Source organism: Manacus candei, unplaced genomic scaffold (assembly GCF_025592945.1).
Source record: "Manacus candei isolate 608988 ecotype Guabito, Panama unplaced genomic scaffold, ASM2559294v1 h1tg000048l, whole genome shotgun sequence".
Lineage (NCBI taxonomy): Eukaryota > Metazoa > Chordata > Aves > Passeriformes > Pipridae > Manacus > Manacus candei.
Window position 1 is genome coordinate 12,459,334 of NW_026138096.1, and position 23,773 is coordinate 12,483,106.

The 23,773-nt window shown below is 55.0% G+C and overlaps 2 protein-coding genes across 16 annotated transcripts in view; one reads left to right on the forward strand and one right to left on the reverse strand.

Moving 5' to 3' along the window:
* CTNNA2 (catenin alpha 2) overlaps window positions 1-23,773 on the reverse strand; it is a 463,212-nt gene that overhangs the window by 351,801 nt on the left and 87,638 nt on the right. The window contains exon 1 of one of the 12 annotated variants that reach the window (XM_051798196.1): window positions 17,171-17,236. The exons of 2 other annotated variants lie outside the window; for them this stretch is intronic. In XM_051798196.1, the coding sequence (XP_051654156.1) occupies window positions 17,171-17,236 (66 nt within the window). 9 more of the 12 variants (XM_051798200.1, XM_051798192.1, XM_051798199.1 and 6 more) reach the window with 9 other exon arrangements.
* Window positions 4,620-22,269, forward strand: LOC127475980 (uncharacterized). Of its 4 annotated transcripts, none has more exons than XM_051798264.1 (2): window positions 4,620-5,227; window positions 21,290-22,269. In XM_051798264.1, exon 2 carries the CDS (start codon window positions 21,536-21,538, stop codon window positions 22,256-22,258), a length of 723 nt encoding a protein of 240 aa, XP_051654224.1. In that variant the 5' UTR covers window positions 4,620-5,227; window positions 21,290-21,535; the 3' UTR covers window positions 22,259-22,269. The 4 variants fall into 4 exon arrangements, 3 of the variants coding, with proteins under 3 accessions (XP_051654224.1, XP_051654223.1, XP_051654225.1); XR_007906431.1 differs by lacking the exons at window positions 4,620-5,227; window positions 21,290-22,269 and adding exons at window positions 7,873-8,414; window positions 14,642-14,772; XM_051798263.1 differs by lacking the exon at window positions 4,620-5,227 and adding an exon at window positions 7,873-8,414.

Below are 23,773 nucleotides of genomic sequence, written 5' to 3' on the forward strand. Positions count from 1 at the left end.
TTCTCTTTTTACACTTTTTTAACTCACATATTTAGAACATAAAATCTTCAGGGCAGAGATCATTTCCTAATGTGGTTCTTAATGATTTCAAATCATAAACTCATTTAGATTAGAAAAGATCTCTAAGATCATCAACCCACCAGCACCACCGTGTTCACCTCTAAATCATGTCGTCAAGTGCCATATCCATGGGTTTTTTAACACTTCCAGACATAGTGACTACACTACTGTTCTCAGCACAAGGAAAATCCAGTTTTTAAGGTAAATGCCATGGAAAAGTTAACAATATATCCAAAGAAGGACTCAAAACAGCAGTGACTATGCCACTGAAAAATCAGATTGACAGATATTTTAGATAAATAAATTCACAATCACAAGTATGAAAAACTGCATTTGTATAAAAAGCAGCACCGGACACACTGAAGAACCCAGATTTTCTGAGTAACTTGGGAGACAAGTATAAATAAGAGTGTTTGATGTATTTCTTTGTCAGAAGCGCTGCACTACTGCGAAAACAAATGCCATGGGCTCGCAGGTTTGGTTTATGTACATTTGTCCGTGTCTCCCACCTTGCTAACAAGGCTGTTTTAGCAATAAATCAACCGTTTCTCCCTGTCAAGATGCAGTGTTACACAGACACACCATACAGCTGTAATTCAACAAAATAAGAAGAGTGTGACAGTGCAGCGTTGCACTGCAGCTTCCGATGAGCCACTCTGGGGTGTTAAATGAACAGATATAATTCAGAGGGTGCTCAAAATGAGCTGGAGAGGGTCTGGAATGACAGGACAGGGGGGAATGCCTGCATACGGAAAGAGGGCAGGGTTAGATGGGGTATTAGGAAGAAATTCTTCCCTATGAGGGTGAGGAGGCCCTGGCACAGGTTGCCCAGAGAAGCTGTGGCTGCCCCAACCCTGGAAGTGTCCAAGGTCAGTGTCCAGTGTCCAGACAGTGGTTAGAGAAACCTGCGATAGGGGAATGTGTCCCTGCCCACGGTAGGGCATGGGACTGGACGGCCTTTATATCCCTTCCAACCGAAACCATTTTGTGATTCCACGATCTTTTCTTCTGGAACATCGAGATGGCAAAATTTACAGGAGCTCAACAAGGCACACGCTCAGGTATAAGTGTATAACGAAGAGCAGAAGCAAGAGCCCCGACCTTCACAGCACTCTCTTCAAACTGTCCTCCAGATGAAGAGTATTGAGGGGAAGTCATATGAGGAGGCTGAGGGCACACAGTTGTTAAGCATAGACAAAAGGAGACTGAAAGGAGACGTAATTCCCTAGATAACTTACAGATTCTTAGGCAGAACTTTGTGAAGTGCCTTCCTTTGCCTGGATGTTGTTTGAAAATTTTCTTCATACATTAGACTTGCCTTAATGTTCTACGGTTTGCACGCAGAAGTTGGCTACTCAAAGTCTGGAAAATTTGGTTGCTTCCCCCTCGCAAGACCTAGACAGAATTAAACACCTGCGCCAGCCCGAACACAGGGACTGAAGGGACAGGGGGCACGGCCACACAGACGGCACCTCTCCTCTGGCACTCTCCCACCTCCCCAGGGGCCCTGACAGAATTGGGGGTAAGGGGGGTCTTGCAAGGGGAACCCAACGAGAATGAGGACAGTGGGTCACCTCGCATGGAGGTGTCGCTCAGGGGAAGTCGGCCACACTCTGCGGCAAAACTGCTCAGTAAGGAGAAACCACGCGGGTCATTGTCACAGGAGGCCCCTTCTGAGGCAAAGCCCTTCTTTATTGCTGCACACGGGGTGTCCCATCCAACCAGGGGTACCCGGAATGCACTTTTACATTAGATTTTTACAGTTTGCTCTGGCCTTCAGGGGCAACCCGGGTTGACCTATCCCTGCTTAACACACACGTTTTACTATGTTGCAAACAGCTCAAATTCTGGGCCAGAACCACCCCCTGCTTCATTCTTGATCTAAAGGAGCCCCGACTTGGTGGTGCTACAGTCTCCTTTGGGGAAATCCACCCCCACAGCTCCTCCTCACTCCTGGGCAATGTCTCTTTGCAACCAAGGTCCCCTCACAGTGCCAAGCAGCAACAGACATCCTGCCACGGACAGGACCCATCCCACCACCAGGATATTCACCACCAAGCACCCAGACGTGTTCCAAAGCTCCAGCAGCACCCCCACAAGCCCAGAGGTCAGCCCCGAGGGAACTGATCCCGTTGCACAGCAGGGGATCCAAAGGAGCAAAGCATCCAAGGGCCATGTCCCCCACCCTTACATTTGACAAGGGATCGGGGGCTTCTGCCCGCCATGGGAAGGGAGCCCATGGGGGCCCATTCCCTGCTGCTGGGGCTGCACTTGGTGGCTGTCGGGGCTCTGGTTGCCCACTGGCAGTGGCTGAGACGGGGTGGGCACAAAGGGCGGGGCTGGCCTGGCTGTGATGCCTCTGGTGTCTGTGACGTCACATGGGACATGTCACAATGGAGGCAAGTATAAAAGGCCACCACAGGGAACGCTGCCCCAGTCCAGTCTGGGCAGAGGCAGGGAGTGGGCACCCCCTACTCTCTCTCCCCTGCACACTATGACTCGGGCAATGATCCTTGCTTTGCTTCTGCAGAGCCTCATCCACTACCCGCTGCCGATGGGCGACGGATTGGACGAGGTGACGCGGGAGCGCATGGAGCTGCGCGAGCACTATCTCCAGAGGGAGATGTCTCGGATGCAGCAGGAGCTGGAGCAGGGCCCCCTGGAGCGCGCTCTGCGTGCCGGGGGAGCCCTGCTCTGGGTTGCCCTCCAGCAGTGCCACTTCTGGGCTCCTGCTGCAGCCCTGGGCCTGCTCTTGGCGCTCTGGTTCAGCCGCAGAATAGCAGCCATGAACCAGAGAGCAGCGGCCAGGAGAGCCCTCGAAGAGGCGAGGAGGAGGAGGAGGGCATCCCTCCAGACCATGCTCACGATCAGGAAGAGATACAAAGAGGTGAAGGAAATCTGGGCATTCGCCAAGGAAATGAAGAACAAGGTGACAAGGGCGATGCAAACGAGGAAGAGAAAGAAGAGCATGGTCTGGACAGGAGGGCCTCTCAGGGTGGACCAGGAGGGACTTCCAGCAGCAGCTGCTGGAACCCTTGCAGCACACGAGCTGTGGCCTGGAGAAGAAGCACCCTGAGAACCTTCACCGAGGCCTGGACAACCTTCACCGAGGGCCTAACAACCTTCACCTGGGGCCTGGACAACCTTCACCTGGGGCCTTACAACCTTCATCTAGGGCCTAACAACCTTCACCCAAGCCCCGACAACCTTCACCGAGGGCCTCACAACCGTCATCTAGGGCCTAACAACCTTCACCCAGGCCCCGACAACCTTCACCCAGGTCCTAACAACCTTCACCTAGGGCCTCACAACCTTCACCCAGGCCCTGACAACCTTCATCTAGGGCCTCACAACCTTCACCCAGGCCCTGACAACCTTCACCCAGGCCCCGACAACCTTCACCCAGGCCCTGACATAGCTTCGACCTATGGCCTGACAGACAGTCCCTATATTAACAGTGGTTCATTTAGGTGTAGCTAAGATGGAGCTAGCATGTTTGCCCCGACAAGTAGAGAAGGAGGAATTAGGCAGTGCCCCAACAATGTGTTGGGAGTTAATATGTAGTTCCCCAAGAATTCTATGAGTAGTTACACGTAGTTAGTGCATAGATCCCCCCAAAATTGATAACAACATAATATGTTGGTAGTGCATTGATCCACCAAAATACTTAAATAGTTAAGATATGGTAGCCCCACGGACATGGAAGTAGTTAACATGTAGTTAGTTCATTTATAGCCTTCAGATAGAGAAGTAGTTAACATGTAGTCAATTTATCCTCCTCAAATATTTAATTAGTTAACATATAGTTAGTGCATTTCTCCCCAACAAATCCATAAGCACTTACAGTCCGGGACAGGCCATGGGTCCAGCCGCCATTTTGGGGCAGGCCGTGCCTTCGGCCGCCGCCATTTGGCTCTGGCCCAGAGACTGACAAAGGCTCCCAGGGCAGGGGAGGGAGCAGTGGTCGTCCCACCTACCCACAGCTCACCCTGTCTCCCCTCTGCTTCCCACCTGGCTTCTTTTGAGCCAATCAACTGGTTGATTGAACCTGTTGTTTCAATAAAAAAGATTGTTCCCAATCTGCATTGTCCAAGTTCTCATTGGACTCAACCAGACCTGCAGTGCTGAATTGGTTCTAATCTGAAATTCAGCCTACTTGCACCCAGCCCACCTGATCTCGGAGGACCAGCTGACACTCAAGGGGGTCTCTTTTCTGCTCCATTCCAACACCTTTCATGCATTAGACATCCTCTATGCTCCCCAGGGATCTGGTGCCACCTCACTGGCCGCCTGGGCACTGGGCTCTGCTACACTCTTGCATGCAAAGGCACAGATTACTGGTTTGGAGCTCATGCGTGGCCAAAGCTTGGGGGAGGATTCCTGAAAGAACAACCATGTTGGCTTCTTTTCTGGACACTTCTCTCAGTGTCTGCCAAAGGCCGTTGTTGGCAAGGGAAACAATGAATTGTCTAGGTGCGCCTGCCCGAACACAGGGACTGAAGGGACAGGGGGCACGGCCACACAGACAGCACCTCTCCTCTGGCACTCTCCCACCTCCCCAGGGGCCCTGACAGAATTGGGGGTAAGGAGGGTCTTGCAAGGGGAACCCAATGAGAATGAGGACAGTGGGTCACCTCGCATGGAGGTGTCGCTCAGGGGAAGTCGGCCACACTCTGCGGCAAAACTGCTCAGTAAGGAGAAACCACGTGGGTCATTGTCACAGGAGGCCCCTTCTGAGGCAAAGCCCTTCTTTATTGCTGCACACGGGGTGTCCCATCCAACCAGGGGTACCCGGAATGCACTTTTACATTAGATTCTTACAGTTTGCTCTGGCCTTCAGGGGCAACACGGGTTGACCTATCCCTGCTTAACACACACGTTTTACTATGTTGCAAACAGCTCAAATTCTGGGCCAGAACCACCCCCTGCTTCATTCTTGATCTAAAGGAGCCCCGACTTGGTGGTGCTACAGTCTCCTTCGGGGAAATCCACCCCCACAGCTCCTCCTCACTCCTGGGCAATGTCTCTTTGCAACCAAGGTCCCCTCACAGTGCCAAGCAGCAACAGACATCCTGCCACGGACAGGACCCATCCCACCACCAGGATATTCACCACCAAGCACCCAGACGTGTTCCAAAGCTCCAGCAGCACCCCCACAAGCCCAGAGGTCAGCCCCGAGGGAACTGATCCCGTTGCACAGCAGGGGATCCAAAGGAGCAAAGCATCCAAGGGCCATGTCCCCCACCCTTACATTTGACAAGGGATCGGGGGCTTCTGCCCGTGATCCGAAGGGAGCCCCTGGGGGCCCATTCCCTGCTGCTGGGGCTGCACTTGGTGGCCATCGGGGTTCTGGTTGCCCACTGGCAGTGGCTGAGACGGGGTGGGCACAAAGGGCGGGGCTGGCCTGGCTGTGATGCCTCTGGTGTCTGTGACGTCACATGGGACATGTCACAATGGAGGCAAGTATAAAAGGCCACCACAGGGAACGCTGCCCCAGTCCAGTCTGGGCAGAGGCAGGGAGTGGGCACCCCCTACTCTCTCTCCCCTGCACGCTATGACTCGGGCAATGATCCTTGCTTTGCTTCTGCAGAGCCTCATCCACTACCCGCTGCCGATGGGCGACGGATTGGACGAGGTGACGCGGGAGCGCATGGAGCTGCGCGAGCACTATCTCCAGAGGGAGATGTCTCGGATGCAGCAGGAGCTGGAGCAGGGCCCCCTGGAGCGCGCTCTGCGTGCCGGGGGAGCCCTGCTCTGGGCTGCCCTCCAGCAGTGCCACTTCTGGGCTCCTGCTGCAGCCCTGGGCCTGCTCTTGGCGCTCTGGTTCAGCCGCAGAATAGCAGCCATGAAGCAGAGAGCAGCGGCCAGGAGAGCCCTCGAAGAGGCGAGGAGGAGGAGGAGGGCATCCCTCCAGACCATGCTCACGATCAGGAAGAGATACAAAGAGGTGAAGGAAATCTGGGCATTCGCCAAGGAAATGAAGAACAAGGTGACAAGGGCGATGCAAACGAGGAAGCGGAAGAAGAGCATGGTCTGGACAGGAGGGCCTCTCAGGGTGGACCAGGAGGGACTTCCAGCAGCAGCTGCTGGAACCCTTGCAGCACACGAGCTGTGGCCTGGAGAAGAAGCACCCTGAGAACCTTCACCGAGGCCTGGACAACCTTCACCGAGGGCCTGACAACCTTCACCCAGGCCCCGACAACCTTCACCTGGGGCCTGGACAACCTTCACCGAGGGCCTAACAACCTTCACCGAGGGCCTAACAACCTTCACCTGGGGCCTGGACAACCTTCACCGAGGGCCTAACAACCTTCACCCAGGCCCTGACAACCTTCACCTGGGGCCTTACAACCTTCATCTAGGGCCTAACAACCTTCACCCAAGCCCTGACAACCTTCACCGAGGGCCTCACAACCGTCATCTAGGGCCTAACAACCTTCACCCAGGCCCCGACAACCTTCACCCAGGTCCTAACAACCTTCACCTAGGGCCTCACAACCTTCACCCAGGCCCTGACAACCTTCATCTAGGGCCTAACAACCTTCACCCAGGCTCCGACAACCTTCACCCAGGCCCCGACAACCTTCACCCAGGCCCTGACATAGCTTCGACCTATGGCCTGACAGACAGTCCCTATATTAACAGTGGTTCATTTAGGTGTAGCTAAGATGGAGCTAGCATGTTTGCCCCGACAAGTAGAGAAGTAGGAATTAGGCAGTGCCCCAACAATGTGTTGGGAGTTAATATGTAGTTCCCCAAGAATTCTATGAGTAGTTACACGTAGTTAGTGCATAGATCCCCCCAAAATTGATAACAACATAATATGTTGGTAGTGCATTGATCCACCAAAATATTTAAATAGTTAAGATATGGTAGCCCCACGGACATGGAAGTAGTTAACATGTAGTTAGTTCATTTATAGCCTTCAGATAGAGAAGTAGTTAACATGGAGTCAATTTATCCTCCTCAAATATTTAATTAGTTAACATATAGTTAGTGCATTTCTCCCCAACAAATCCATAAGCACTTACAGTCCGGGACAGGCCATGGGTCCAGCCGCCATTTTGGGGCAGGCCGTGCCTTCGGCCGCCGTCATTTGGCTCTGGCCCAGAGACTGACAAAGGCTCCCAGGGCAGGGGAGGGAGCAGTGGTCGTCCCACCTACCCACAGCTCACCCTGTCTCCCCTCTGCTTCCCACCTGGCTTCTTTTGAGCCAATCAACTGGTTGATTGAACCTGTTGTTTCAATAAAAAAGATTGTTCCCAATCTGCATTGTCCAAGTTCTCATTGGACTCAACCAGACCTGCAGTGCTGAATTGGTTCTAATCTGAAATTCAGCCTACTTGCACCCAGCCCACCTGATCTCGGAGGACCAGCTGACACTCAAGGGGGTCTCTTTTCTGCTCCATTCCAACACCTTTCATGCATTAGACATCCTCTATGCTCCCCAGGGATCTGGTGCCACCTCACTGGCCGCCTGGGCACTGGGCTCTGCTACACTCTTGCATGCAAAGGCACAGATTACTGGTTTGGAGCTCATGCGTGGCCAAAGCTTGGGGGAGGATTCCTGAAAGAACAACCATGTTGGCTTCTTTTCTGGACACTTCTCTCAGTGTCTGCCAAAGGCCGTTGTTGGAAAGGGAAACAATGAATTGTCTAGGTGCGCCTGCCCGAACACAGGGACTGAAGAGACAGGGGGCACGGCCACACAGACGGCACCTCTCCTCTGGCACTCTCCCACCTCCCCAGGGGCCCTGACAGAATTGGGGGTAAGGAGGGTCTTGCAAGGGGAACCCAACGAGAATGAGGACAGTGGGTCACCTCGCATGGAGGTGTCGCTCAGGGGAAGTCGGCCACACTCTGCGGCAAAACTGCTCAGTAAGGAAAAACCACGTGGGTCATTGTCACAGGAGGCCCCTTCTGAGGCAAAGCCCTTCTTTATTGCTGCACACGGGGTGTCCCATCCAACCAGGGGTACCCGGAATGCACTTTTACATTAGATTCTTACAGTTTGCTCTGGCCTTCAGGGGCAACACGGGTTGACCTATCCCTGCTTAACACACACGTTTTACTATGTTGCAAACAGCTCAAATTCTGGGCCAGAACCACCCCCTGCTTCATTCTTGATCTAAAGGAGCCCCGACTTGGTGGTGCTACAGTCTCCTTCGGGGAAATCCACCCCCACAGCTCCTCCTCACTCCTGGGCAATGTCTCTTTGCAACCAAGGTCCCCTCACAGTGCCAAGCAGCAACAGACATCCTGCCACGGACAGGACCCATCCCACCACCAGGATATTCACCACCAAGCACCCAGACGTGTTCCAAAGCTCCAGCAGCACCCCCACAAGCCCAGAGGTCAGCCCCGAGGGAACTGATCCCGTTGCACAGCAGGGGATCCAAAGGAGCAAAGCATCCAAGGGCCATGTCCCCTACCCTTACATTTGACAAGGGATCGGGGGCTTCTGCCCGCGATCCGAAGGGAGCCCCTGGGGGCCCATTCCCTGCTGCTGGGGCTGCACTTGGTGGCCGTCGGGGCTCTGGTTGCCCACTGGCAGTGGCTGAGATGGGGTGGGCACAAAGGGCGGGGCTGGCCTGGCTGTGATGCCTCTGGTGTCTGTGACGTCACATGGGACATGTCACAATGGAGGCAAGTATAAAAGGCCACCACAGGGAACGCTGCCCCAGTCCAGTCTGGGCAGAGGCAGGGAGTGGGCACCCCCTACTCTCTCTCCCCTGCACGCTATGACTCGGGCAATGATCCTTGCTTTGCTTCTGCAGAGCCTCATCCACTACCCGCTGCCGATGGGCGACGGATTGGACGAGGTGACGCGGGAGCGCATGGAGCTGCGCGAGCACTATCTCCAGAGGGAGATGTCTCGGATGCAGCAGGAGCTGGAGCAGGGCCCCCTGGAGCGCGCTCTGCGTGCCGGGGGAGCCCTGCTCTGGGCTGCCCTCCAGCAGTGCCACTTCTGGGCTCCTGCTGCAGCCCTGGGCCTGCTCTTGGCGCTCTGGTTCAGCCGCAGAATAGCAGCCATGAACCAGAGAGCAGCGGCCAGGAGAGCCCTCGAAGAGGCGAGGAGGAGGAGGAGGGCATCCCTCCAGACCATGCTCACGATCAGGAAGAGATACAAAGAGGTGAAGGAAATCTGGGCATTCGCCAAGGAAATGAAGAACAAGGTGACAAGGGCGATGCAAACGAGGAAGCGGAAGAAGAGCATGGTCTGGACAGGAGGGCCTCTCAGGGTGGACCAGGAGGGACTTCCAGCAGCAGCTGCTGGAACCCTTGCAGCACACGAGCTGTGGCCTGGAGAAGAAGCACCCTGAGAACCTTCACCGAGGCCTGGACAACCTTCACCGAGGGCCTAACAACCTTCACCCAGGCCCTGACAACCTTCACCTGGGGCCTGGACAACCTTCACCGAGGGCCTAACAACCTTCACCCAGGCCCTGACAACCTTCACCTGGGGCCTGGACAACCTTCACCGAGGGCCTAACAACCTTCACCCAGGCCCTGACAACCTTCACCTGGGGCCTTACAACCTTCACCGAGGGCCTAACAACCTTCACCCAGGCCCTGACAACCTTCACCTGGGGCCTTACAACCTTCATCTAGGGCCTAACAACCTTCACCCAGGCCCCGACAACCTTCACCCAGGTCCTAACAACCTTCACCTAGGGCCTCACAACCTTCACCCAGGCCCTGACAACCTTCATCTAGGGCCTAACAACCTTCACCCAGGCTCCGACAACCTTCACCCAGGCCCCGACAACCTTCACCCAGGCCCTGACATAGCTTCGACCTATGGCCTGACAGACAGTCCCTATATTAACAGTGGTTCATTTAGGTGTAGCTAAGATGGAGCTAGCATGTTTGCCCCGACAAGTAGAGAAGTAGGAATTAGGCAGTGCCCCAACAATGTGTTGGGAGTTAATATGTAGTTCCCCAAGAATTCTATGAGTAGTTACACGTAGTTAGTGCATAGATCCCCCCAAAATTGATAACAACATAATATGTTGGTAGTGCATTGATCCACCAAAATACTTAAATACTTAAGATATGGTAGCCCCACGGACATGGAAGTAGTTAACATGTAGTTAGTTCATTTATAGCCTTCAGATAGAGAAGTAGTTAACATGGAGTCAATTTATCCTCCTCAAATATTTAATTAGTTAACATATAGTTAGTGCATTTCTCCCCAACAAATCCATAAGCACTTACAGTCCGGGACAGGCCATGGGTCCAGCCGCCATTTTGGGGCAGGCCGTGCCTTCGGCCGCCGCCATTTGGCTCTGGCCCAGAGACTGACAAAGGCTCCCAGGGCAGGGGAGGGAGCAGTGGTCGTCCCACCTACCCACAGCTCACCCTGTCTCCCCTCTGCTTCCCACCTGGCTTCTTTTGAGCCAATCAACTGGTTGATTGAACCTGTTGTTTCAATAAAAAAGATTGTTCCCAATCTGCATTGTCCAAGTTCTCATTGGACTCAACCAGACCTGCAGTGCTGAATTGGTTCTAATCTGAAATTCAGCCTACTTGCACCCAGCCCACCTGATCTCGGAGGACCAGCTGACACTCAAGGGGGTCTCTTTTCTGCTCCATTCCAACACCTTTCATGCATTAGACATCCTCTATGCTCCCCAGGGATCTGGTGCCACCTCACTGGCCGCCTGGGCACTGGGCTCTGCTACACTCTTGCATGCAAAGGCACAGATTACTGGTTTGGAGCTCATGCGTGGCCAAAGCTTGGGGGAGGATTCCTGAAAGAACAACCATGTTGGCTTCTTTTCTGGACACTTCTCTCAGTGTCTGCCAAAGGCCGTTGTTGGAAAGGGAAACAATGAATTGTCTAGGTGCGCCTGCCCGAACACAGGGACTGAAGGGACAGGGGGCACGGCCACACAGACGGCACCTCTCCTCTGGCACTCTCCCACCTCCCCAGGGGCCCTGACAGAATTGGGGGTAAGGAGGGTCTTGCAAGGGGAACCCAACGAGAATGAGGACAGTGGGTCACCTCGCATGGAGGTGTCGCTCAGGGGAAGTCGGCCACACTCTGCGGCAAAACTGCTCAGTAAGGAAAAACCACGTGGGTCATTGTCACAGGAGGCCCCTTCTGAGGCAAAGCCCTTCTTTATTGCTGCACACGGGGTGTCCCATCCAACCAGGGGTACCCGGAATGCACTTTTACATTAGATTCTTACAGTTTGCTCTGGCCTTCAGGGGCAACACGGGTTGACCTATCCCTGCTTAACACACACGTTTTACTATGTTGCAAACAGCTCAAATTCTGGGCCAGAACCACCCCCTGCTTCATTCTTGATCTAAAGGAGCCCCGACTTGGTGGTGCTACAGTCTCCTTCGGGGAAATCCACCCCCACAGCTCCTCCTCACTCCTGGGCAATGTCTCTTTGCAACCAAGGTCCCCTCACAGTGCCAAGCAGCAACAGACATCCTGCCACGGACAGGACCCATCCCACCACCAGGATATTCACCACCAAGCACCCAGACGTGTTCCAAAGCTCCAGCAGCACCCCCACAAGCCCAGAGGTCAGCCCCGAGGGAACTGATCCCGTTGCACAGCAGGGGATCCAAAGGAGCAAAGCATCCAAGGGCCATGTCCCCCACCCTTACATTTGACAAGGGATCGGGGGCTTCTGCCCGCGATCCGAAGGGAGCCCCTGGGGGGCCCATTCCCTGCTGCTGGGGCTGCACTTGGTGGCCGTCGGGGCTCTGGTTGCCCACTGGCAGTGGCTGAGACGGGGTGGGCACAAAGGGCGGGGCTGGCCTGGCTGTGATGCCTCTGGTGTCTGTGACGTCACATGGGACATGTCACAATGGAGGCAACTATAAAAGGCCACCACAGGGAACGCTGCCCCAGTCCAGTCTGGGCAGAGGCAGGGAGTGGGCACCCCCTACTCTCTCTCCCCTGCACGCTATGACTCGGGCAATGATCCTTGCTTTGCTTCTGCAGAGCCTCATCCACTACCCGCTGCCGATGGGCGACGGATTGGACGAGGTGACGCGGGAGCGCATGGAGCTGCGCAAGCACTATCTCCAGAGGGAGATGTCTCGGATGCAGCAGGAGCTGGAGCAGGGCCCCCTGGAGCGCGCTCTGCGTGCCGGGGGAGCCCTGCTCTGGGCTGCCCTCCAGCAGTGCCACTTCTGGGCTCCTGCTGCAGCCCTGGGCCTGCTCTTGGCGCTCTGGTTCAGCCGCAGAATAGCAGCCATGAACCAGAGAGCAGCGGCCAGGAGAGCCCTCGAAGAGGCGAGGAGGAGGAGGAGGGCATCCCTCCAGACCATGCTCACGATCAGGAAGAGATACAAAGAGGTGAAGGAAATCTGGGCATTCGCCAAGGAAATGAAGAACAAGGTGACAAGGGCGATGCAAACGAGGAAGCGGAAGAAGAGCATGGTCTGGACAGGAGGGCCTCTCAGGGTGGACCAGGAGGGACTTCCAGCAGCAGCTGCTGGAACCCTTGCAGCACACGAGCTGTGGCCTGGAGAAGAAGCACCCTGAGAACCTTCACCGAGGCCTGGACAACCTTCACCGAGGGCCTAACAACCTTCACCTGGGGCCTGGACAACCTTCACCGAGGGCCTAACAACCTTCACCCAGGCCCTGACAACCTTCACCTGGGGCCTTACAACCTTCATCTAGGGCCTAACAACCTTCACCCAGGCCCCGACAACCTTCACCCAGGTCCTAACAACCTTCACCTAGGGCCTCACAACCTTCACCCAGGCCCTGACAACCTTCATCTAGGGCCTAACAACCTTCACCCAGGCTCCGACAACCTTCACCCAGGCCCCGACAACCTTCACCCAGGCCCTGACATAGCTTCGACCTATGGCCTGACAGACAGTCCCTATATTAACAGTGGTTCATTTAGGTGTAGCTAAGATGGAGCTAGCATGTTTGCCCCGACAAGTAGAGAAGTAGGAATTAGGCAGTGCCCCAACAATGTGTTGGGAGTTAATATGTAGTTCCCCAAGAATTCTATGAGTAGTTACACGTAGTTAGTGCATAGATCCCCCCAAAATTGATAACAACATAATATGTTGGTAGTGCATTGATCCACCAAAATATTTAAATAGTTAAGATATGGTAGCCCCACGGACATGGAAGTAGTTAACATGTAGTTAGTTCATTTATAGCCTTCAGATAGAGAAGTAGTTAACATGGAGTCAATTTATCCTCCTCAAATATTTAATTAGTTAACATATAGTTAGTGCATTTCTCCCCAACAAATCCATAAGCACTTACAGTCCGGGACAGGCCATGGGTCCAGCCGCCATTTTGGGGCAGGCCGTGCCTTCGGCCGCCGCCATTTGGCTCTGGCCCAGAGACTGACAAAGGCTCCCAGGGCAGGGGAGGGAGCAGTGGTCGTCCCACCTACCCACAGCTCACCCTGTCTCCCCTCTGCTTCCCACCTGGCTTCTTTTGAGCCAATCAACTGGTTGATTGAACCTGTTGTTTCAATAAAAAAGATTGTTCCCAATCTGCATTGTCCAAGTTCTCATTGGACTCAACCAGACCTGCAGTGCTGAATTGGTTCTAATCTGAAATTCAGCCTACTTGCACCCAGCCCACCTGATCTCGGAGGACCAGCTGACACTCAAGGGGGTCTCTTTTCTGCTCCATTCCAACACCTTTCATGCATTAGACATCCTCTATGCTCCCCAGGGATCTGGTGCCACCTCACTGGCCGCCTGGGCACTGGGCTCTGCTACACTCTTGCATGCAAAGGCACAGATTACTGGTTTGGAGCTCATGCGTGGCCAAAGCTTGGGGGAGGATTCCTGAAAGAACAACCATGTTGGCTTCTTTTCTGGACACTTCTCTCAGTGTCTGCCAAAGGCCGTTGTTGGAAAGGGAAACAATGAATTGTCTAGGTGCGCCTGCCGGAACACAGGGACTGAAGGGACAGGGGGCACGGCCACACAGACGGCACCTCTCCTCTGGCACTCTCCCACCTCCCCAGGGGCCCTGACAGAATTGGGGGTAAGGAGGGTCTTGCAAGGGGAACCCAACGAGAATGAGGACAGTGGGTCACCTCGCATGGAGGTGTCGCTCAGGGGAAGTCGGCCACACTCTGCGGCAAAACTGCTCAGTAAGGAAAAACCACGTGGGTCATTGTCACAGGAGGCCCCTTCTGAGGCAAAGCCCTTCTTTATTGCTGCACACGGGGTGTCCCATCCAACCAGGGGTACCCGGAATGCACTTTTACATTAGATTCTTACAGTTTGCTCTGGCCTTCAGGGGCAACACGGGTTGACCTATCCCTGCTTAACACACACGTTTTACTATGTTGCAAACAGCTCAAATTCTGGGCCAGAACCACCCCCTGCTTCATTCTTGATCTAAAGGAGCCCCGACTTGGTGGTGCTACAGTCTCCTTCGGGGAAATCCACCCCCACAGCTCCTCCTCACTCCTGGGCAATGTCTCTTTGCAACCAAGGTCCCCTCACAGTGCCAAGCAGCAACAGACATCCTGCCACGGACAGGACCCATCCCACCACCAGGATATTCACCACCAAGCACCCAGACGTGTTCCAAAGCTCCAGCAGCACCCCCACAAGCGCAGAGGTCAGCCCCGAGGGAACTGATCCCGTTGCACAGCAGGGGATCCAAAGGAGCAAAGCATCCAAGGGCCATGTCCCCCACCCTTACATTTGACAAGGGATCGGGGGCTTCTGCCCGCGATCCGAAGGGAGCCCCTGGGGGGCCCATTCCCTGCTGCTGGGGCTGCACTTGGTGGCCGTCGGGGCTCTGGTTGCCCACTGGCAGTGGCTGAGACGGGGTGGGCACAAAGGGCGGGGCTGGCCTGGCTGTGATGCCTCTGGTGTCTGTGACGTCACATGGGACATGTCACAATGGAGGCAACTATAAAAGGCCACCACAGGGAACGCTGCCCCAGTCCAGTCTGGGCAGAGGCAGGGAGTGGGCACCCCCTACTCTCTCTCCCCTGCACGCTATGACTCGGGCAATGATCCTTGCTTTGCTTCTGCAGAGCCTCATCCACTACCCGCTGCCGATGGGCGACGGATTGGACGAGGTGACGCGGGAGCGCATGGAGCTGCGCGAGCACTATCTCCAGAGGGAGATGTCTCGGATGCAGCAGGAGCTGGAGCAGGGCCCCCTGGAGCGCGCTCTGCGTGCCGGGGGAGCCCTGCTCTGGGCTGCCCTCCAGCAGTGCCACTTCTGGGCTCCTGCTGCAGCCCTGGGCCTGCTCTTGGCGCTCTGGTTCAGCCGCAGAATAGCAGCCATGAACCAGAGAGCAGCGGCCAGGAGAGCCCTCGAAGAGGCGAGGAGGAGGAGGAGGGCATCCCTCCAGACCATGCTCACGATCAGGAAGAGATACAAAGAGGTGAAGGAAATCTGGGCATTCGCCAAGGAAATGAAGAACAAGGTGACAAGGGCGATGCAAACGAGGAAGCGGAAGAAGAGCATGGTCTGGACAGGAGGGCCTATCAGGGTGGACCAGGAGGGACTTCCAGCAGCAGCTGCTGGAACCCTTGCAGCACACGAGCTGTGGCCTGGAGAAGAAGCACCCTGAGAACCTTCACCGAGGCCTGGACAACCTTCACCGAGGGCCTAACAACCTTCACCCAGGCCCTGACAACCTTCACCTGGGGCCTGGACAACCTTCACCGAGGGCCTAACAACCTTCACCCAGGCCCTGACAACCTTCACCTGGGGCCTGGACAACCTTCACCGAGGGCCTAACAACCTTCACCCAGGCCCTGACAACCTTCACCTGGGGCCTTACAACCTTCATCTAGGGCCTAACAACCTTCACCCAAGCCCCGACAACCTTCACCGAGGGCCTCACAACCGTCATCTAGGGCCTCACAACCTTCACCCAGGCCCTGACAACCTTCACCCAGGTCCTAACAACCTTCACCTAGGGCCTCACAACCTTCACCCAGGCCCTGACAACCTTCATCTAGGGCCTAACAACCTTCACCCAAGCCCCGACAACCTTCACCGAGGGCCTCACAACCGTCATCTAGGGCCTAACAACCTTCACCCAGGCCCCGACAACCTTCACCCAGGTCCTAACAACCTTCACCTAGGGCCTCACAACCTTCACCCAGGCCCTGACAACCTTCACCTGGGGCCTGGACAACCTTCACCGAGGGCCTAACAACCTTCACCCAGGCCCTGACAACCTTCACCTGGGGCCTTACAACCTTCATCTAGGGCCTAACAACCTTCACCCAAGCCCCGACAACCTTCACCGAGGGCCTCACAACCTTCACCCAGGCCCTGACAACCTTCATCTAGGGCCTAACAACCTTCACCCAGGCTCCGACAACCTTCACCCAGGCCCCGACAACCTTCACCGAGGCCCTGACATAGCTTCGACCTATGGCCTGACAGACAGTCCCTATATTAACAGTGGTTCATTTAGGTGTAGCTAAGATGGAGCTAGCATGTTTGCCCCGACAAGTAGAGAAGTAGGAATTAGGCAGTGCCCCAACAATGTGTTGGGAGTTAATATGTAGTTCCCCAAGAATTCTATGAGTAGTTACACGTAGTTAGTGCATAGATCCCCCCAAAATTGATAACGACATAATATGTTGGTAGTGCATTGATCCACCAAAATATTTAAATAGTTAAGATATGGTAGCCCCACGGACATGGAAGTAGTTAACATGTAGTTAGTTCATTTATAGCCTTCAGATAGAGAAGTAGTTAACATGGAGTCAATTTATCCTCCTCAAATATTTAATTAGTTAACATATAGTTAGTGCATTTCTCCCCAACAAATCCATAAGCACTTACAGTCCGGGACAGGCCATGGGTCCAGCCGCCATTTTGGGGCAGGCCGTGCCTTCGGCCGCCGCCATTTGGCTCTGGCCCAGAGACTGACAAAGGCTCCCAGGGCAGGGGAGGGAGCAGTGGTCGTCCCACCTACCCACAGCTCACCCTGTCTCCCCTCTGCTTCCCACCTGGCTTCTTTTGAGCCAATCAACTGGTTGATTGAACCTGTTGTTTCAATAAAAAAGATTGTTCCCAATCTGCATTGTCCAAGTTCTCATTGGACTCAACCAGACCTGCAGTGCTGAATTGGTTCTAATCTGAAATTCAGCCTACTTGCACCCAGCCCACCTGATCTCGGAGGACCAGCTGACACTCAAGGGGGTCTCTTTTCTGCTCCATTCCAACACCTTTCATGCATTAGACATCCTCTATGCTCCCCAGGGATCTGGTGCCACCTCACTGGCCGCCTGGGCACTGGGCTCTGCTACACTCTTGCATGCAAAGGCACAGATTACTGGTTTGGAGCTCGTGCGTGGCCAAAGCTTGGGGGAGGATTCCCGAAAGAACAACCATGTTGGCTTCTTTTCTGGACACTTCTCTCAGTGTCTGCCAAAGGCCGTTGTTGGCAAGGGAAACAATGAATTGTCTAGGTGCGCCTGCCCGAACACAGGGACTTAGGGGACAGGGGGCACGGCCACACAGACGGCACCTCTCCTCTGGCACTCTCCCACCTCCCCAGGGGCCCTGACAGAATTGGGGGTAAGGAGGGTCTTGCAAGGGGAACCCAACGAGAATGAGGACAGTGGGTCACCTCGCATGGAGGTGTCGCTCAGGGGAAGTCGGCCACACTCTGCGGCAAAACTGCTCAGTAAGGAGAAACCACGCGGGTCATTGTCACAGGAGGCCCCTTCTGAGGCAAAGCCCTTCTTTATTGCTGCACACGGGGTGTCCCATCCAACCAGCGGTACCCGGAATGCACTTTTACATTAGATTCTTACAGTTTGCTCTGGCCTTCAGGGGCAACCCGGGTTGACCTATCCCTGCTTAACACACACGTTTTACTATGTTGCAAACAGCTCAAATTCTGGGCCAGAACCACCCCCTGCTTCATTCTTGATCTAAAGGAGCCCCGACTTGGTGGTGCTACAGTCTCCTTCGGGGAAATCCACCCCCACAGCTCCTCCTCACTCCTGGGCAATGTCTCTTTGCAACCAAGGTCCCCTCACAGTGCCAAGCAGCAACAGACATCCTGCCACGGACAGGACCCATCCCACCACCAGGATATTCACCACCAAGCACCCAGACGTGTTCCAAAGCTCCAGCAGCACCCCCACAAGCCCAGAGGTCAGCCCCGAGGGAACTGATCCCGTTGCACAGCAGGGGATCCAAAGGAGCAAAGCATCCAAGGGCCATGTCCCCCACCCTTACATTTGACAAGGGATCGGGGGCTTCTGCCCGCGATCCGAAGGGAGCCCCTGGGGGCCCATTCCCTGCTGCTGGGGCTGCACTTGGTGGCCGTCGGGGCTCTGGTTGCCCACTGGCAGTGGCTGAGACGGGGTGGGCACAAAGGGCGGGGCTGGCCTGGCTGTGATGCCTCTGGTGTCTGTGACGTCACATGGGACATGTCACAATGGAGGCAACTATAAAAGGCCACCACAGGGAACGCTGCCCCAGTCCAGTCTGGGCAGAGGCAGGGAGTGGGCACCCCCTACTCTCTCTCCCCTGCACGCTATGACTCGGGCAATGATCCTTGCTTTGCTTCTGCAGAGCCTCATCCACTACCCGCTGCCGATGGGCGACGGATTGGACGAGGTGACGCGGGAGCGCATGGAGCTGCGCGAGCACTATCTCCAGAGGGAGATGTCTCGGATGCAGCAGGAGCTGGAGCAGGGCCCCCTGGAGCGCGCTCTGCGTGCCGGGGGAGCCCTGCTCTGGGCTGCCCTCCAGCAGTGCCACTTCTGGGCTCCCGCTGCAGCCCTGGGCCTGCTCTTGGCGCTCTGGTTCAGCCGCAGAATAGCAGCCATGAACCAGAGAGCAGCGGCCAGGAGAGCCCTCGAAGAGGCGAGGAGGAGGAGGAGGGCATCCCTCCAGACCATGCTCACGATCAGGAAGAGATACAAAGAGGTGAAGGAAATCTGGGCATTCGCCAAGGAAATGAAGAACAAGGTGACAAGGGCGATGCAAACGAGGAAGCGGAAGAAGAGCATGGTCTGGACAGGAGGGCCTCTCAGGGTGGACCAGGAGGGACTTCCAGCAGCAGCTGCTGGAACCCTTGCAGCACACGAGCTGTGGCCTGGAGAAGAAGCACCCTGAGAACCTTCACCGAGGCCTGGACAACCTTCACCGAGGGCCTGACAACCTTCACCCAGGCCCTGACAACCTTCACCTGGGGCCTGGACAACCTTCACCGAGGGCCTAACAACCTTCACCCAGGCCCTGACAACCTTCACCTGGGGCCTTACAACCTTCATCTAGGGCCTAACAACCTTCACCCAAGCCCCGACAACCTTCACCGAGGGCCTCACAACCGTCATCTAGGGCCTAACAACCTTCACCCAGGCCCCGACAACCTTCACCCAGGTCCTAACAACCTTCACCTAGGGCCTCACAACCTTCACCCAGGCCCTGACAACCTTCATCTAGGGCCTAACAACCTTCACCCAGGCTCCGACAACCTTCACCCAGGCCCTGACAACCTTCACCCAGGCCCTGACATAGCTTCGACCTATGGCCTGACAGACAGTCCCTATATTAACAGTGGTTCATTTAGGTGTAGCTAAGATGGAGCTAGCATGTTTGCCCCGACAAGTAGAGAAGTAGGAATTAGGCAGTGCCCCAACAATGTGTTGGGAGTTAATATGTAGTTCCCCAAGAATTCTATGAGTAGTTACACGTAGTTAGTGCATAGATCCCCCCAAAATTGATAACGACATAATATGTTGGTAGTGCATTGATCCACCAAAATATTTAAATAGTTAAGATATGGTAGCCCCACGGACATGGAAGTAGTTAACATGTAGTTAGTTCATTTATAGCCTTCAGATAGAGAAGTAGTTAACATGGAGTCAATTTATCCTCCTCAAATATTTAATTAGTTAACATATAGTTAGTGCATTTCTCCCCAACAAAACCATAAGCACTTACAGTCCGGGACAGGCCATGGGTCCAGCCGCCATTTTGGGGCAGGCCGTGCCTTCGGCCGCCGCCATTTGGCTCTGGCCCAGAGACTGACAAAGGCTCCCAGGGCAGGGGAGGGAGCAGTGGTCGTCCCACCTACCCACAGCTCACCCTGTCTCCCCTCTGCTTCCCACCTGGCTTCTTTTGAGCCAATCAACTGGTTGATTGAACCTGTTGTTTCAATAAAAAAGATTGTTCCCAATCTGCATTGTCCAAGTTCTCATTGGACTCAACCAGACCTGCAGTGCTGAATTGGTTCTAATCTGAAATTCAGCCTACTTGCACCCAGCCCACCTGATCTCGGAGGACCAGCTGACACTCAAGGGGGTCTCTTTTCTGCTCCATTCCAACACCTTTCATGCATTAGACATCCTCTATGCTCCCCAGGGATCTGGTGCCACCTCACTGGCTGCCTGGGCACTGGGCTCTGCTACACTCTTGCATGCAAAGGCACAGATTACTGGTTTGGAGCTCATGCGTGGCCAAAGCTTGGGGGAGGATTCCCGAAAGAACAACCATGTTGGCTTCTTTTCTGGACACTTCTCTCAGTGTCTGCCAAAGGCCGTTGTTGGCAAGGGAAACAATGAATTGTCTAGGTGCGCCTGCCCGAACACAGGGACTGAAGGGACAGGGGGCACGGCCACACAGACGGCACCTCTCCTCTGGCACTCTCCCACCTCCCCAGGGGCCCTGACAGAATTGGGGGTAAGGAGGGTCTTGCAAGGGGAACCCAACGAGAATGAGGACAGTGGGTCACCTCGCATGGAGGTGTCGCTCAGGGGAAGTCGGCCACACTCTGCGGCAAAACTGCTCAGTAAGGAGAAACCACGCGGGTCATTGTCACAGGAGGCCCCTTCTGAGGCAAAGCCCTTCTTTATTGCTGCACACGGGGTGTCCCATCCAACCAGCGGTACCCGGAATGCACTTTTACATTAGATTCTTACAGTTTGCTCTGGCCTTCAGGGGCAACCCGGGTTGACCTATCCCTGCTTAACACACACGTTTTACTATGTTGCAAACAGCTCAAATTCTGGGCCAGAACCACCCCCTGCTTCATTCTTGATCTAAAGGAGCCCCGACTTGGTGGTGCTACAGTCTCCTTCGGGGAAATCCACCCCCACAGCTCCTCCTCACTCCTGGGCAATGTCTCTTTGCAACCAAGGTCCCCTCACAGTGCCAAGCAGCAACAGACATCCTGCCACGGACAGGACCCATCCCACCACCAGGATATTCACCACCAAGCACCCAGACGTGTTCCAAAGCTCCAGCAGCACCCCCACAAGCGCAGAGGTCAGCCCCGAGGGAACTGATCCCGTTGCACAGCAGGGGATCCAAAGGAGCAAAGCATCCAAGGGCCATGTCCCCCACCCTTACATTTGACAAGGGATCGGGGGCTTCTGCCCGCGATCCGAAGGGAGCCCCTGGGGGCCCATTCCCTGCTGCTGGGGCTGCACTTGGTGGCCGTCGGGGCTCTGGTTGCCCACTGGCAGTGGCTGAGACGGGGTGGGCACAAAGGGCGGGGCTGGCCTGGCTGTGATGCCTCTGGTGTCTGTGACGTCACATGGGACATGTCACAATGGAGGCAACTATAAAAGGCCACCACAGGGAACGCTGCCCCAGTCCAGTCTGGGCAGAGGCAGGGAGTGGGCACCCCCTACTCTCTCTCCCCTGCACGCTATGACTCGGGCAATGATCCTTGCTTTGCTTCTGCAGAGCCTCATCCACTACCCGCTGCCGATGGGCGACGGATTGGACGAGGTGACGCGGGAGCGCATGGAGCTGCGCGAGCACTATCTCCAGAGGGAGATGTCTCGGATGCAGCAGGAGCTGGAGCAGGGCCCCCTGGAGCGCGCTCTGCGTGCCGGGGGAGCCCTGCTCTGGGCTGCCCTCCAGCAGTGCCACTTCTGGGCTCCCGCTGCAGCCCTGGGCCTGCTCTTGGCGCTCTGGTTCAGCCGCAGAATAGCAGCCATGAACCAGAGAGCAGCGGCCAGGAGAGCCCTCGAAGAGGCGAGGAGGAGGAGGAGGGCATCCCTCCAGACCATGCTCACGATCAGGAAGAGATACAAAGAGGTGAAGGAAATCTGGGCATTCGCCAAGGAAATGAAGAACAAGGTGACAAGGGCGATGCAAACGAGGAAGCGGAAGAAGAGCATGGTCTGGACAGGAGGGCCTCTCAGGGTGGACCAGGAGGGACTTCCAGCAGCAGCTGCTGGAACCCTTGCAGCACACGAGCTGTGGCCTGGAGAAGAAGCACCCTGAGAACCTTCACCGAGGCCTGGACAACCTTCACCGAGGGCCTGACAACCTTCACCCAGGCCCTGACAACCTTCACCTGGGGCCTGGACAACCTTCACCGAGGGCCTAACAACCTTCACCCAGGCCCTGACAACCTTCACCTGGGGCCTTACAACCTTCATCTAGGGCCTAACAACCTTCACCCAAGCCCCGACAACCTTCACCGAGGGCCTCACAACCGTCATCTAGGGCCTAACAACCTTCACCCAGGCCCCGACAACCTTCACCCAGGTCCTAACAACCTTCACCTAGGGCCTCACAACCTTCACCCAGGCCCTGACAACCTTCATCTAGGGCCTAACAACCTTCACCCAGGCTCCGACAACCTTCACCCAGGCCCTGACAACCTTCACCCAGGCCCTGACATAGCTTCGACCTATGGCCTGACAGACAGTCCCTATATTAACAGTGGTTCATTTAGGTGTAGCTAAGATGGAGCTAGCATGTTTGCCCCGACAAGTAGAGAAGTAGGAATTAGGCAGTGCCCCAACAATGTGTTGGGAGTTAATATGTAGTTCCCCAAGAATTCTATGAGTAGTTACACGTAGTTAGTGCATAGATCCCCCCAAAATTGATAACGACATAATATGTTGGTAGTGCATTGATCCACCAAAATATTTAAATAGTTAAGATATGGTAGCCCCACGGACATGGAAGTAGTTAACATGTAGTTAGTTCATTTATAGCCTTCAGATAGAGAAGTAGTTAACATGGAGTCAATTTATCCTCCTCAAATATTTAATTAGTTAACATATAGTTAGTGCATTTCTCCCCAACAAAACCATAAGCACTTACAGTCCGGGACAGGCCATGGGTCCAGCCGCCATTTTGGGGCAGGCCGTGCCTTCGGCCGCCGCCATTTGGCTCTGGCCCAGAGACTGACAAAGGCTCCCAGGGCAGGGGAGGGAGCAGTGGTCGTCCCACCTACCCACAGCTCACCCTGTCTCCCCTCTGCTTCCCACCTGGCTTCTTTTGAGCCAATCAACTGGTTGATTGAACCTGTTGTTTCAATAAAAAAGATTGTTCCCAATCTGCATTGTCCAAGTTCTCATTGGACTCAACCAGACCTGCAGTGCTGAATTGGTTCTAATCTGAAATTCAGCCTACTTGCACCCAGCCCACCTGATCTCGGAGGACCAGCTGACACTCAAGGGGGTCTCTTTTCTGCTCCATTCCAACACCTTTCATGCATTAGACATCCTCTATGCTCCCCAGGGATCTGGTGCCACCTCACTGGCTGCCTGGGCACTGGGCTCTGCTACACTCTTGCATGCAAAGGCACAGATTACTGGTTTGGAGCTCATGCGTGGCCAAAGCTTGGGGGAGGATTCCCGAAAGAACAACCATGTTGGCTTCTTTTCTGGACACTTCTCTCAGTGTCTGCCAAAGGCCGTTGTTGGAAAGGGAAACAATGAATTGTCTAGGTGCGCCTGCCCGAACACAGGGACTGAAGGGACAGGGGGCACGGCCACACAGACG